The sequence below is a fragment of the Sminthopsis crassicaudata genome, chromosome 3 (genome assembly GCF_048593235.1).
Source record: "Sminthopsis crassicaudata isolate SCR6 chromosome 3, ASM4859323v1, whole genome shotgun sequence".
NCBI lineage: Eukaryota > Metazoa > Chordata > Mammalia > Dasyuromorphia > Dasyuridae > Sminthopsis > Sminthopsis crassicaudata.
Window position 1 is genome coordinate 258166179 of NC_133619.1, and position 16633 is coordinate 258182811.

The 16633-nt window shown below is 33.7% G+C and overlaps 1 protein-coding gene across 1 annotated transcript in view; it reads right to left on the minus strand.

Annotated features, from left to right (window-relative positions):
• The window catches only part of SLC37A1 (solute carrier family 37 member 1), a 132783-nt gene that overhangs the window by 38624 nt on the left and 77526 nt on the right, over positions 1-16633 (minus strand). The window contains exon 9 of the mRNA XM_074300567.1: positions 4825-4862. Within this exon, the coding sequence (XP_074156668.1) occupies positions 4825-4862 (38 nt within the window). The remainder of the gene's footprint in view (positions 1-4824; positions 4863-16633) is intronic.

Consider the following 16633-nt stretch of genomic DNA (forward strand, 5'->3'; position numbering starts at 1 on the left):
AAAACATAAATGAACAGCACCTAATTGCTTCTAGAATAAAATATAAGCACTTTTGTTTGGCATATAATTATATATGTTATAATTATACGCTATAATGATGTTTTATTATATATATAGATATATAGAAACACACATATACATATACCAAACAGAAGTGCTTACATTTTATTCTAGAAGCGATTAGATGCTATTAATTTTATCTTTACATTTACATACAAAAAATCTTTACGTTTTGTTCCCTTTTGAACTAACTTCTTATATATTAATTGCCTTTTTGCACTTTATGATTCACCTATTCTGACCTTCTGATTGCTGTGGTATACCCCTCACACAACACTCATGTTCTTTTTTCCTTGCTTTTGTACCAACTATCCCTCATAATTGCAATACATATCTGTTTACCTCTACTGCTTGTAATTCCAATTACTTTTAAAACTAAGTTCAAGCATCATCTTTTAAATGAAGTCTATTCTCATCAATCTACTTACTAGTATATTCCTTTTCCAAATTGCTTTGGACTTATTTTCTAAATATTATGTATAAACATGTTGTCTCCTCAATTGGAATGTAAGCACCTTAACCATCAGAGATTGTCTCTCTTTCGTCTTTATATTCCTAATGCTTAGTGCAATATGTGAAACACACATTACATGTTTAATAAATGCTTATGATTTGCTTGTTTGCTTGCTTGAAGTGACTTGGTCAAATAAGGTAGTGACTGAGCTGGGAAGAGAGTTATTATAATTCTATACAGTCAAATGGTCTTTTCCCTATATTAAGTTCTCTTCTGGAAGTTCAGTTTTCCCTAAAGTATTAGCTATAAGGTACTATCAAATCAATGAAGTAGACATTTACTGCAATTTAGATAAATATTGCCATTTTAGAATGAGAAAAGACATTTGTTTGATATTAAATACTTAGAAATCTATAAAATAACAAGCAAATTATATATTATATAATTACCCTTTCAAAAGAATCCATGTATATAAACCAGTCTCCCAATGAATATAATATTTGTCATCTATAATTTTTTGTTTTGTTGTTTTATTAATACTTTTGCAAATTCCTTATTGGATAAGAAAGAAGATGAGTGGAAGGGATTGGAATTGAGGCCCTGGAAACTGGTCTTTATATAGAATAGTATAAGCTTCTTCTCAAACTAGCTTAACAGATTTACCAATGAAACACTGAAACATAAATTTGAAGTCAGAATAAAAGTTAGAGCTTAACATGTTTATCCCTTTCTTTTACACATGAAAAAATTGAGGTCCACAAAGATAAAATAAATTGCCCATAGTTACATGACAAATTAAGTGGAGTGTAGATGGAAGCAGGCATATGAACCCTCTATAACTAGTGGGGAGAAAAAAGGAAGAAAAACATGGATTTAGACAACTATAACACTATATAGCCACAAGGGAAAATAAGAAAGAACAATAATGTGATCTTTTAAAAAAATACCGTACTTTCAATATTTATATGTAATGGAATATTATTTTCTATAACAAATGGTGAATAGGTTGATTTCAGAAAAACTTGGAAAGATTTACATAAATTGATGCTTAGTGAAGTAAACAGAATCAAAAGAATACTGTATACAATAACAACAAGATTATGGGATGATCAACTGTGATAGATTTGACTCTTCTCAGCATGAGGAAATTAAAGGCAATTCCAATAGACTTGGAATGAAAAATGCCATTTGCATCCAAAGAGAGAACTATGGAGATTGAATATAGATCCAAGCATAATATTTTCACCTTTTGTTAGTTGTTTCTTTTCTTTCTTATGTTTTATTCCCTTTTAACATGATCTCTTTTCTGCACAGCATGACAAATATAAAAATATACTTAAAAGAATTGCATGATATTTAACTTATATTAGAGTATGTAAGGGAAGAAGAGAGAAAAATCAAACACAAAGACTTGCAGAAATGAATGTTGAAAACTATCTTTGCATGTATTGGAAAAATAAAATAGTTTTGAAAATTTAAAAAAATGCTGTCCAGTAAGTCAATCAATAAGTACGTATTAATCATCTATTAAGAATGAGACATTGTGCTAAGTTCTGGCTATATACAGAAAGGCAAAAACCTGATATGTTGTCCTCAGAGAGCACAACTTCTAATGGGGGAGACAACATGCAAATAGTTATGCATATACAAGATAAATATAATGTACATGGGAGAAAAATCTCAGAGAGATGGCAATACTAATGAGGGTATCAGCAAAGATCTATGAAATGTGAAGCTGAGCTGAGTTTTGAAGTCAGAGAATCCAGGTGGTAACATGAAGAGGTTGTATACATTGCAAACATAGCCAGTAAAGAGACACAGATTTAGGAGATGAAAGATCATTATCAAGGAATAGCATTTAGAGGAACAAAGTTAAGAGTAGAAAGATAGGAAAGGAGCAAATTATAAAGAGCCATAAAAGCCAAGAAGGATTTTTGATCCTGGAGGTAATAGGGAGCCATTGTATGTAGTAGGGTGACATCATTTTGGCAGCTGAGTAGTGCACAGAATAGAGTGCCGCAAGATGAGCCAAAGGGCTATTGTAATAGTTCAAGAATGAATTGATGAAGGCCTGAACTACAATAATAGAAAGATAAGTGAGTAGAGAGATGGGCACATTTATGAGAGGTGTTACAAAAAAAGAAAGGATTTAATAGCTGACAGAATTTTGTGGGATAAGAGGGAGGGATGAGTCAAATAGGATATGTAGGGTGTAAGCAGAGGTGACTGGAAGGATGGTGATACCCTTAACAATCATAAGGAAATTAGGAAGAGGGGAAGGATTTCAGTAAAGATATTAATTTCAGTTTTGGATATTAAATTTGTTATTTTGGGGATATCCAATTCAAAATGTCAAAAGGTAGTTATTAATGTAAGAGTAGAAGTGTGAAGAGGAATTAAGTTAGAGAAATATTCATAATCATCTATATAGAAAAGATAATTCAATTTATTGGATTGGATGGGATCACCTAAATTATAGATCTCTCTCTTTGCTCTCATTGTGTCTCTGTTTCTCTCTCTCTCTCTCTCTCAAAATCACTTGCACATGCACATATCCGCCTCTCCAAACAAAGCAAGAGTTTAGAATATCCAAGAGAAGAGGGTGATCAAATGTCAAAGAAGAATGGGAATTGAGAATTAGCCAAAAGGTATGCCTGTTAAGAAATCATAGGCTCAGGATTGTAAGACCAAGGTTCTCAAGAGAACAATGTAGAGTAAAACTGGGTAATCATAGGGTCAGTTAGGGAGGGAGAGGGAGAGGGGGAGAGAAGGAGAGAGAGAGAGAAAGAGAGAGAAAGAGAGAGAGAGAGAGAGAGAGAGAGAGAGAGAGAGAGAGAGAGAGAGAGAGAGAGAGAGAAGAGAGAGAGAGAGAGAGAGAGAGAGAGAGAGAGAGAGAGAGAGAGAGAGAGAGAGAGAGAGAGAGAGAGAGAGAAGCCAGCTTAAAGGTGAGACACTGGGGAAGAACTGGGGAGATATTGATTTTTTCCATTTAACTCTTGGATTTTTGTTTTGAGTATTTGAATGCTATATCATTTGGTGCTTATGTGTTTAGTATTGTTATTAATTTAATAATTAAAGGAGACAATGTTTTCTGTTGGAGGTGAGATGCTAAAGAAGACCTGATAAGAGATGAAAAGGTTTAGAAGGGCTGCTGTGGTGAATGGAATAATATATTTATTGGCAGCTGCAAAAGGATTGCCCTATTGTAGTGAATATGTAAGTGATAATGAAATAAAGATGTATGTATAAACAATCTCTTGACTCTAGTGTCCATGTCCCCAAATCTCAAAGATTAAAAGGACTCTAGAGGCCTTCTAGGCTAATCAGTATCAGACTGAAATTCAACTCTACAAGATTTATCTCCATTCAGTACTAAAATAGTTTTTTCCCCAAACTGGTCATCCAAAACTTTTGTATAGTTAAATTGTTAAAAAGATATTTTATCAAGCTTTTCTGCAACATTTTCTTATGACTCCTAGATTTGTTGTCTAGAGCCAAGTGGAATAAGTCTAAAACCTCTTTCAAATAACAGTCCTTCATAGATTTGAAGATAGGTAAGAAATCACTGTAAGCCTTTTCTTTTCAAGGCTAAACACATTCAGTCATTTCTACTGGTGCTTGTATGACATGTTCTTGAGGTCCTACATAATCCTGGCTATCATTTCTTCTGTATACTTGAAATGTGGCATACATAACTGAACTTAATAATACATAATGTTCAGTGAAGGCCAGAGTGCATTGGGAAGAACACTTCCTTCACTGTGGACACTATACTTTGCAAAGGATAGTAAATGTACATTAGTTTTTTTGATTGCCATGATGTACTTTTGACATTTTGAATTTGTAGTTCACTAAAACACTCATATGTCTTTCAGACTTGGCTACACCACTTTTTCATGTTATATAGAAGACTGATAAAGATAGTAAGGTTGTCATATTTAATGCAAATAGTTGTCTTTGTACTGGGAGAATGTTGAAAGACCTGGAGGAAAGCATCAATATTTTGATTTAATCCTCTTGGAAGGAATTGAGTGAAAACTAGGTTGAGAATTGTGCAAGCCAAGAAAAGTATGAAGGGAATATGCAAAATAATGAGATTATAGATTTCTTTAAGAACTTAACTATTTAAATTAGACTACCTTAATTAATTTAAATTAGAATACCTTAATAATAACAGCCATTCATCATAATTCTTTAAATACACACAATAGTTCTCTGAATATGGGAATAGAATTTTTTGATTACTGGGAGTCATCAGAAACCAGGAACCTTAATTCACAGAAAGAAAGAAATGAAACAATTGTACTCACAATTAATGGTGTGGAAGAACACTTTATGTCTTTAGGATCTGTAATATGAAAACATGAAATGAATTTTTCAAAGTTTATAATGAGAGACTATTTATTAAAATCACTGTTTTCAAAGTAAAGAGTGTAAAAATAATATAAAAAGTCAATAGAAAACCAAGTTTACATTAAACCAGATATAACATGTATACTCTGAGTTCACTGTTTCAGAATTAGATACTAGGGGCTCCCTCAGATGGTGGAGTATCTTTTCTCTACTTCTATCAGCCCAAGTCCCAAGCAGCTGTATATACCAACTAAGGTTCATCAGTTAGATTTCAGCACTTATTATAAATGAAATATTACAAAGGAATATTGAAGATGCAGCAATGACAAAAGCATGAACATTTCCCGCCAAGATATCTGCAGCTAACTGTCCCCTATATTACCTCTGTCTCTGGGAAGAATGGAATTAGATTTAGCCTAGTTTGTCTATACTATTTCTATATAGCAAGTTTCTACATTGCATTGGTCCCATTGAACTCAGTTCTAAATGTCAATTGTCTCCTGATAGATGTTTGTCTCAGGCACTATTTAAAAGACATCAACCGCCCTTAAAGATGGACAGGCAGATCACTGAATTTCATAGCTGGGAGCGACTTCAATGTCCATGCAGTTCAATGATGAACAAAATTCATTCTTCAATAACTTGGCAAGCATATTCTTGAACACATTCATATTAAAGAATCTTAAGATAATCTATTTGACTGTGCATAGATAGAATTGTTAAAAAAAAAAAAAGTTCTCTCAAACAGTTAAGAAATTATTTTACAAGCTAGAAAAAATAATAAAATTCATCTGGAAGAATAAAAGGAAATTAATGGAAAATGCAAATGGAGGTAGCCTCAATGTACCAGATCTAAAACTATATTATAAAACAGTGGTCATCAAAATCATTTGGGACTAAGAAATACTGTAGTGGCTCAGTGAAATCGGTTAGATTCATAAGACATAATTGTCAATAACTATAGTAATATAGTGTTTGATAAATCTAAAGACTCCAGCTTCTGGGTTAAAAATTCACTATTTGATGAAAACTGCTGGGAAAACTGGAAAATAGCATGGCTTAAACCAGATACTGGACAACATCTGACACTCTATACCAAGATAAGGTCAAAATGAGTTCATGATTTAGATGTAAATGATGATACTATAAGCAAATCAGAACAAGGGTTAGTTTACCTCTCAGATCTATAGATAAGGAATGAATTTATGGCCAAAAACTAAAAAATATTATGAAATGCTAAATGGATAATTTTGATTATATTAAATCTAAAAGATTTTGTACAAATAAAACCAATGCAGCCAAGATTAGAAGGGAAGCAGAAAACTGGAGAAAAGTTTTTACATCCAAGATTTCTGATAAAGGCCTCATTTCTAAAATATAGAGAATTGACACAACTTTATAAGAATGCAAGCCATTCTCCAACTGATAAATGGGCAAAGGTTATCAATAGACCATTTTCAAATGAAGAAATTAAAGTCATATTGATTAGAGAAAAGCAAATTAAGACAACATTTCACGCCTCTCAGATTATCAGGAAAAGATAATGTTGAAGATGTGGAAAAACTGGGACTTTGGTGGAATTGTGAAATGATCTAACCATTCTGGAGAGCAATTTGGAACTATGGCCAAAGGGCTCTCAAACTATGCATACTTTTTGATCCAGCAGTGTTTCTACTGGGTCTATATCCCAAAGAGATCATAAAAAGGAAAAAGGACCCACATGTGTAAAGGGCTAGAACTGAGCAGATGTATTTAACCTAGATGCAAGGTAACCTAGCACTTAGGGTTTATAGCAGCCCTTTTTGTAGTGGCAAGGAACTGGAAACTGAGTAGAAACCCATCAGTTGAGGAATGGCTGAATAAGTTATGGCACATGAATGTAATGGAGTATTACTGTTCTATAAGAAACCATCAACAGGCTGATTTCAGAAAAACCTGAAGAGACTTCCATGATGCTAAGTGAAGTGTGTAGAACCAAGAGAACATTGTACACAGCAACAAGATTAGGTAATGATCAATTGTAATGCACTTGGCTCTTTTCAACAATGACGTGATTCAGGCCAATTCCAATAGACTTGTGATGGAGAGAGCCATCTGCATTCAGAGAGAGGACTATGGGGACTGAATATAGATCACAATATAGTATTTTTATCTTTTTTGTTGTTTGCTTGCTTTTTTCTCATTTTTTCCCCTTCTGATCTGATTATGTGAGAGTGTGTGTGTGTAACATCATAAATGTGGAAATATGTTCAGAAGAACTGCACATGTTTAATCTATATTGTATTACTTGCTGTTTAAAGGAAGATGGGAGGTGGGGAGGGAGGAAGAAAGGTGGGAAAGGAAGGACAACAATTTGAAACACAAAGGTTTTGCAATTTTGAAAACTATCTTTGCATATATTTTGAAAAATAAAAAGTCATATTTAAAGAGGAAGAATTCTCTCACTTCTAGTCTAAATTGGCCTCTTTCCAACATCTTTCCCATTCCTTTTAGTTTTGCCTGCCGAAATCAGTAATAAGTCTAATCTCTCTTGTACATAATATTCTTTATTTCCCGATGGCTATGAAATTCCCTTCTCCTTCCCCTAGAAACCAGGAACCATTAAGGCAAATAGAGAAATTTTAAATGCTGTGGATAACTTCACTGATCTTGGCGGTATACTTTCCAGGGATGTCCTCACAAATGATGAGGCATTCCCAGAGTTAGTTCAGTGTTTGGGAGGTTCCAGAGGAAAGGAAAAGATGTTTTAGACTGCCTATCAAACTGAAGTTCTACAGAATCATTGTACTTTTTTGTTGTACTCCTGTGAAACCTGGACAGTATATCAGATTTTTGTCAGGAAATTGAATCACTTCCATTTGAATTATTTTAGGAAGATTCAAAAGATCTCTTGGCAAGATAAGGTACCTGACATTGAGGTATTTTCTTGAGCTAAGCCGCCAAGCATTCAAACTCTGTCACAGAGACTGAATGGACTGGCCACATTGTTTAATGTAACGTTCTGATTGTCTCTCAATTATAATCCTTCTCTGGGAGGAGGTTTCTTTTCTGTATAATCTTTTCCTCTGTGAGCAAGTTTCTTGGGAGGCTTTTGGAGCCTATCCCTCCAAAAGTGTGGGATTGCTGGACTTGCGAATCCATGGGACGTCTTCTCTTTGACTCAATCCAGACTGCCCAGTCTATACTGCCGTCCAAACTCAATCTTCCCCAGTCTAGACTGCTCTCCAGGCTTAATGTTGCCTCTTTTTATCCTCCCAGAGAATGGGCTTGTGAGTACTCCCAGGAGCTTGTGGGAACTCCTACAGCCAATGAATTTGCTTCTTTAAAGGTGTAAACTCCTTTTCAGAAGTCTAAAGGTGTAAACTCCTTTTAAAGGAGTGAACTAAAGGTGTGAACCCTGAGCTAGAGAAACTAACAGTTTAATCCTAGATATTTGGCTAACATTCTCCAATTGATAAATGGTCAAAGGATATGAACAGACAATTTTCAGATGATGAAATTAAAACTATTTCCACTCATATGAAAGAGTGTTCCAAATCACTATTGATCAGAGAAATGAAAATTAAGATAACTCTGAGATACCACTACACACCTGTCAGATTGGCTAAGATGACAGGAACAAATAATGATGAATGTTGGAGGGGCTGTGGGAAAACTGAGACTGATGCATTGTTGGTGGAGTTGTGAAAGAATCCAACCATTCTGGAGAGCAATCTGGAATTATGCCCAAAATGTTATCAAAATGTGCATACCCTTTGGCCCAGCAGTGCTACTACTGGGCTTACATTCCAAGAAAATACTAAAGAAGGGAAAGGGACCTGTATGTGCCAAAATGTTTGTGGCAGCCCTTTTTGTAGTGGCTAGAAACTGGAAAATGAATAGATGTCCATCAATTAGAGAATGGTGGGGTAAATTATGGTATATGAATGTTATGGAATATTATTGTTCTGTAAGAAATGACCAACAGGAGAATATAGAGATGCTTTTTTTTGTTTGTTTGTTTGTTTTTCTTCCCAGATTATTTTTACCTTCCAAATACAATTCTTCCTTTGCAACAACAACAACAACAAAATTCAGTTCTGTACATATATATTGTACCTAGGATATACTATAAGATATTTAATATGTATGGGAATGCCAGCCATCTAGGGGAGGGGGTGGAGGAAAGGAAGGGGAAAATTTGGAACAGAAGGGAGTACAAGGGATAATGTTGTAAAAAAAAAAATTTACCTATGCATACGTACTGTCAAAAAAAAGTTATAATTATAAAAATTAATAATTAAAAATTAATAATAATTTAAAAAAAGATATTTGGCTAAAAGACTTTTTCATGAAGAACCTACACAAGACAGGTGGTCAGAATATAATATAAGGATTCTCTCAAGTTGTCTCTGAAGATCTTTAGAATCAATTGCATGTCATGGGAAATACTTCCAAAGGACCACACAGCATGGAATGCTCTATGAGCAAAGAATTTCAGTAACTCCAAAAAGAAATGAGCTACATTTCCACCCAAAATCATCACATAAACTATTTATGACTGACCTGTGGTAGAGTATTCTGAGCTTGTACAGCTTAATCAGTCACAGCTGGTCACACCATATCTTACTCCAACAGAATGATGTTATTTTGGTCCTCATTGCCACGTGCAAAGCAGAATATGAGTACTCAAAATATGAGATAAAAAATTTCCATTTCAAGAAAGCCTATGTAATTGTGCTCAGAATTGTCCATAATTTCTTTGCTTCCTTATTTTTCTTTTGTTCTCTCCTATACTTATTACTTTATTCTTTTTTATTTCCTTTTCCTCCCCTCTTCCACTTCCCACAAAAATACTATAATTAAACATGGATACATACACCCCTCAAACATATATATTATATAGAATTACCCACATATGCACACATACATTAAATATATCTATGTAAGGGTATGTACCGTGTTTGTAGATAACATCATCCTTAATAAATCTTTTCATGGTTTTCTAAATCCATTAACTCATCGTTTCCTACATCCACAGTATCATTCCACTCTTACCTCATCTAATTTTAAGTAGTTCAAAAACAATATTAATGTGGCTGACATACAGTATAGTTTCCCTATTTTTCTCTTTTAATTAAATCTATTTTAGCCTTGACCTTGAGATCAATTATTACTAATCATTGCTTTTGTTATAATAAATTCTACTTATGATCATTGTGTTTGTGTGTATCTTTATTTCCTGTACATGCTGGCTCTTCTATTTTACTTCTACTTGTTACTTTGCCTGCCTATGACTTATCCTGTTTCTCTCTCTCCCCCATAGCCCAAGGATTCCCCTCTCCTTATGTTCTTCATCCACCCTTTCCCTCCCTCTTTATTTTATTCCCTTAATTCTATGCCCCATCCTATCTTGTTCCCTCTCCTTATAATTTGTTTATAAATTTAGAAGATTCTAGATATATGTATTGTTCTCTTATTAACCCATTGCTGATGTGAATAGGATTCTATAACTACCAGATTTCTTCCCCCATCTATTTCCTCTGTTTCAGTTCTTCCTTATGCCTCATTTGTTTAATATAACTAATTTTTTTACTTTTCCCTACATGGTTTTGGTTTTTAGAATCACATCATATTCAACTATACCTCAATCTTTTTTTTGAACTACCCAACTATTAATGACAATCTTAGAAATGAGTTTACATTTCCACATATAATAGTTTTTCTTTATTGAGTCCCTTAAAATTAGTCTTTGATGTTTACCTTTTGATTTCTCTTGGATCTTATATATTAAATTTTCTATTAAATTTAGGTCTTTTTTTGCAACAAAAGCCTGAAAATCTAATGATTCTTTGAATATGAATTCCCCCCTCTCCAATTCAGGATTATATTTAATTTTGCTGGGTATGATATTTTTTGGCCTTCTGTTCTTTTGTTCTTCTATATATAGTGTTTCAAGATCTGTGGTCTTTTCATGTAACTTCTGCAAGATCTTGTTGGATTCTAATTGAGGCTCCATTGTATTTGAATTTGTAATATTTTCTTCTTGACCTAGTAGTTTCAGAATTTGGCTATGATGTTTCGAAGATTTTCTTCATAGGAGCGCTTTCAGTTGGTGATAAAAGATTTTTCCCATTTGTTTTCCCCACTTTTTCTAATACTTCAGAACAATTTTCCCTCCATTCTTTATATTTTATTTCATTATTTCTTGGTATTTTATAACTACACTACCTTTCCCAGGATTCCTTAAGATGATGATTCTCCTCCTCCTCTTCTCTTTTTTCTTTTTCCTCCACCTGTTTTTTCTCTGGTTTGATTTTTAAAGTTTTTTTTTTTAAGTTCTTCTATGGATTTTTTTTGAGCAAGCAACCATTTGATATTACTCTTTGGAGTAGGAGAAACTTTTTTCTTTACACTTCAGTATTCTCCTCTGAAAATGAAGGGGGGGCTTCCCCAGTTCTCATAGTAACTTTCTATTATTAGATTCTTTCTCCTTTGCCTGGTCATTAAAAAAAATTTTTTTAAACAGACTGTTGGTATGATAACCTCTAGTCCTGAGGCATAGGAGATGGTACATTTTGGTGTCCTTCAGTTTTCCCCTCTGATCTGGAACTGAAAACCAAAAACTCCACCTTCTTGTATGTGCCCACAGCCAGCAGTATCTTTGCCCCACTGCTGGGTGTGTGCTGGTTCCTTCTCACCCAGAATTCCTTAACAGCACAGTCAGGCCTGGTATTCCTTATCAACAGATTTTCCTTCAGTTTTTTTCTGATTCAGATGTCCAACTCTTGAAACTGTCTGGGAGGTGAAAATTTCTGTGATTAGGACTGAGGCTACCTCTCCATGCAGGTAGCCCCAGGACTCATTTCTAGCTGTTTCAGTGGAACTACATTGGTGGTGTTTAAACTTCAAACAAGCCAAACCTGAGTCCTGGAATCTTTTTTCAGATCTCCAATTGTCACAGGAGGACTACTGTTCTGCCCCAACTTTTATTTGTTTTTAATTATTCTATAGTTATCAAGAATTGCATTTCGTCTCACTTGTGGGGGAAATTTGGAGAGCTTGGAATTTTCTGACCTACTCCACCATCTTCCCAGAATCCTCCTTCAACACTATTCTTACAGGGCATATATTAATGTATTCATATTGTGATCTGTCCATATATATATATGTATATGTGTATATGTATATATATCTTGTGAAAATCAAAATTTGCTATGGAATTCCATATGGCTCTTTCAAATACTCTGTTTTATGGAAGAATAGTGGACTAAGAATTCAATTTGCCATAAAAAATTAGGAATTAATGTATACTCAGTTGGAATACTTGAATTAAAAACCCACTCAGTTTCCCTTGAATAGAAATCTTAATTTAAGAGAAGCAATGAGAAAACAGAAAATAAAGTCAATAGATGAAATTTACTATACCAGCAATAGAAACATCTTACTTATTGTTGATCAAAATAAAAGTGAAAATGTCTTATTAACAAAATTCAGAGAGGGAGTTTTCTTTAGTTTATTAAAAACCTAATAAATTGAGAATTACTGTCGTTCAGTTGGTAAATATTTGTTAAACACCTATTAGTACCTGGTACTGTGTTAAGACCTGAGGATACAGAAAGGGGCAATAGATAATCCCTGTTCTCAAAGAGTTTACCATCTAGTGGCTAGAACAACAACTAAACTTGATCAAGAGAATGTCATTATTAAGTTGCTTAATCATGTCCTATTCTTCATTATCCCAATTGGGGTTTTCTTGGCAAAGATACTAAAGTGATTTGCCATTTCCTTCTCCAGCTCATTTTACAGATGAGGAAACTGAGGCAAATAGGTTTAAGTACCTTGCTCAGAGTCACATAGCTAGTAAGTATCTCAGGCAGAATTTGAAAACTAGTCCTTCTGACTCCAGGCACTGTGCCATCTAGCTTTAATTTTCTAGCAAGTCAGATCCTTCTCCAAGGGCATATTGTAATTAGCAGTACAACTGTTGTAGCTGATACACCACAAACTATGAACATATAATTATATTTATGTTTTCTTTAATTCTTCTTTTTTTGTGTGTAGAATTTTTACTTTTGCTTTATAATTACTATAAAGAGTAAGCCAAAAATTTCATGGGTAGGAAGTTTTTCTGATTCAGAAGGAGAAACTCTGCCAACTAAGAAGCTCTCTCTTTGAGCAAAATACTTGTGCATAAATTTAAAAATATATATTTTATAGTTTGTCTAAAATTCAAGAGTAGATTTTTCTGCCACACTTTCCCTCCCTTACTGAAACCGAGTTTCTAGAATTTCATTCTTGATTTATTCAATCTTTATGGGTTGACTTTTCCTGTAAAAATTTTAATTATATCTTAACTGGACTCTGCTATGGAATGGTGTGGAATCCCATAAGCTTGCTTTATTGATACAACCTCTCTAGATGGAGGAGCTAAGGATTTTGCTTCTGGTGAGAGTAGTAAAGAAATAGAATGGAAGTTCTTTAGAGAAACTGGATCATATATGAAGATTCTTTTATTGGTTTGAGTTGGGTGACCACCTGTTGAAGAGGCTCTTTGACTGGCTTTATATTCAGTCCATTACTCTTTTGCTTCATTTGGTTCTGTTGTGATCCATTTGGTTCACAGTGATCCATGGGATATTATCCCATAAGAGAAGAGACTTCATGGAGGTCTTTTCCCTACTGAAGTCATATAGGCCTTAGAAACAGACTTCAGTCTTTGGACTATGTTCTTTTCCCTTTTAGGTGAAAGAGACTGTAATGACCCTCTTCGGGTTTTGAAAAGTTGGGAAAGCCACAGGAACCTGGGGTTCAGAGCCTAATCCATATTTTATAGTCAGCACACTGTCAAGGCCTAAAGAAGGACTCATCTGGCAGAGAGATGTTATCTTTGAACATGAACTTCACAGGAACAATGCTCTGTAGGAAATGAGCCAGATTCTAAACCTACACCCCAGAGGCTGAGATGCTATTAAGTTCATTTGCATACATCTCTTTTAAGACCAAAGAGGATAATTTTTTAAAAAGAAAAATCATTATAAATATTTAAAGACTAGGTTATAATTTTTTAATAATACTGCTAATTTTAGAAGGGAAATTTTACCTTTTTAGGAAGAAGTGAATCGGTTAGTTCCAAGAGGCTCTAAATTAAGCCACTTAAAGGGTATATGAAAGATAGAAGGTAGGGTTTTTTTTAAAAATCCCTTTTATAATTACAATATGGATCCAAATACTGTAATTTCTCTTCTGAATCTTGCTTATGCAAAAACTAAGTGTGGTTTGTTATTTTGCTTTTAGTCAGAAAAGGACAATGGAATTATTAAGAGAATTATTTTGTACCTATAAAATGAATAAAATATTGGTATCTGTTGAACATAATATTTAAAAACAACCTTTTATGATATAAGACATACATATATATGTATTATATGGAAAGTTTGCATAATTATTTTTTGATGCTTATAAAAACTGCACTGCTGCATCACTGCCCTATTGCGGCTCTGATCAAGAGCTTCTTGTTGAAAAATTCAGACAAATTCAAGAAAGTAGGGAAAACCATCAGACCATATGGGAATGATACAAATAACATCCCTTATGAAGATGAAGTGGAAGTGAAAAATAGATTTAAGGAATCAATAAAAGTAGATGAGAGTGCCTGAAGAACTACGGACAAAGGAATTTGCAAAAATAAAAAAAATCCCAGAGAAAAAGAAGGGCAAGAAATCAAAATGGACATCTCATGAAGTTTTACATATAGCTGAGGAAAGAATGAAAGCAAAAGGGAAAGGAAAAATGGAAAGATACTCAATTGAATGCAGAATTCCAGAGAAACAGAAGAAAACAGAAGAATCAGAAAGACAAAAAACCTTTTCAAGAAAATTGAGATATCAAAGGAACATTTAATGCAAAAAAGATATGACAAAAGACAAAAATGTAAAAATAGAAAAGATTAAGAAGAAATGGTAAGCATACACAAAATCATTATAAAAGAAAGATCTTAACATTTCAGATAACCAAGATGATATGGTTATTGATCTTAAAAGTCAGACATCATGGAGAATGAAGTCAAGAGAGCCTTGAGAAGCACTGCTACTAATAAGGCTAGTGAAGGTGAGAGAATTCTACCTGAGCTATTTAAAATCTTTAAAAAAAAATTATGCAATTAAAGTTTTGTACTCAATAAGCTAGCAAATTTGGTCACTTGATTTTGAAAAAAGATTGATTTATTTCCCAGTCCTAAAGAAGGACAACAGCAAAGATGTTGAAATTATTTTTTTTTAATATTGAAAAAAACTGAAATTGTGCTAATTTCACACCCCATTAATTATGCTTAAGATTTTGCAAGTTAGGCTGGTTTTTAAAGAGGTGAAAGAACTAAAGACCATTTTGCCAATTGGATTATCAAGAAATCAAGAGAGTTCCAGGAAAAAAAACAAAAACAAAACAAAACAAAAAAACTACTTCTGCTTCATTGACTATATTATAGAGAACAAGACAAACTATGGTAAGTCCTCAAAAAGATGGGAATATTAGATCATCTTATTTCCTAAGGAACTGATAAGTGTGTTAAAAACCAACTGAACATGGAACTAATTAGTTTTAAGATTGGAAAAGTAGTATAACAAAGCAGTATATTGTCACCATTAAATTATATGTAGAGTATGCCATGCAAAATGCCAGGATGGACAAACCAGAAGTTGGAATTAAGACTTCATATCTCAGATATACAGATGATACCACTCTGATAGGCAAAAAGTGAAAAAGAATTAAGAAACCTCTTGATAAGAGTAGAGGAGAATGTAAAAGCTGGTTGAAGCTTAACATCAAAAAAAAACTAAGATCTTGGCAACTGGTCTATCACTTTCTGGAAAATAGAGTGAGAAGAAATGGAAGCATTATAATATTTTATATTCTTGGACTCAAAAGATTACGGCAGATGGTGACTATAGTTATGAAATTAAAAGATGCTTGCTTCTTGGAAGGAAAACTATGGAAAGTCTGGACAGTATACTAAAAACCAGACATCACCATGCCAACAAAGTTCTGTATAATCAGAGCTATAGTTTTTAGTAGCAATGCATGGTTATAAGAGTTGGACTATAAAATAAGCTGAAAGCCATAGAACTGATGCTTTCAACTTGTGGTGTTTGAAAACACTTTTTAGAATCCCTTGTATAGGCAAGGGGATCAAATCAGTCAACCTTAAAGGAAATTAATTCAGACTACTCACTGGAAGGTCAAAATTGAAGGTGAAGCTTTTTTGGCCACACAATAAGAAGACAGGACTCATTGGAAAAGACCCTGATGTGAAAGATTAAAAGCAAAAGGAAAAAGGAATGGCAGTTGATGAGGTATTACAGAAACTATGAGCAAAATAGAAACAATGAACATGATCTTGGACAGACTTCAACAGCTATAGCAGAGGACAGAATGGCTTGGTGTGCCATGGTCTATGGGGTTACAAAGAGTTTGAGATGATTGAACAACTGAACAATGACAATATAAAGTGTATTTTTCCCCTTTCAAAAACACCTTATTTTACTGGGAAAACATTTTTACAGTCAAAAGTTCTGATAAAGGCCTCATTTCCAAAATATATAGAGAATTGATTCTAATTTATAAGAAATCAAGCCATTCTCCAATTGATAAATGGTCAAAGAATATGAACAGACAATTCTCAGATGAAGAAATCGAAACTATTTCTAGCCATATGAAAACATGCTCCAAGTCATTATTAATCAGAGAAATGCAAATTAAGATAACTCTGAGATAACACTACATACCTCT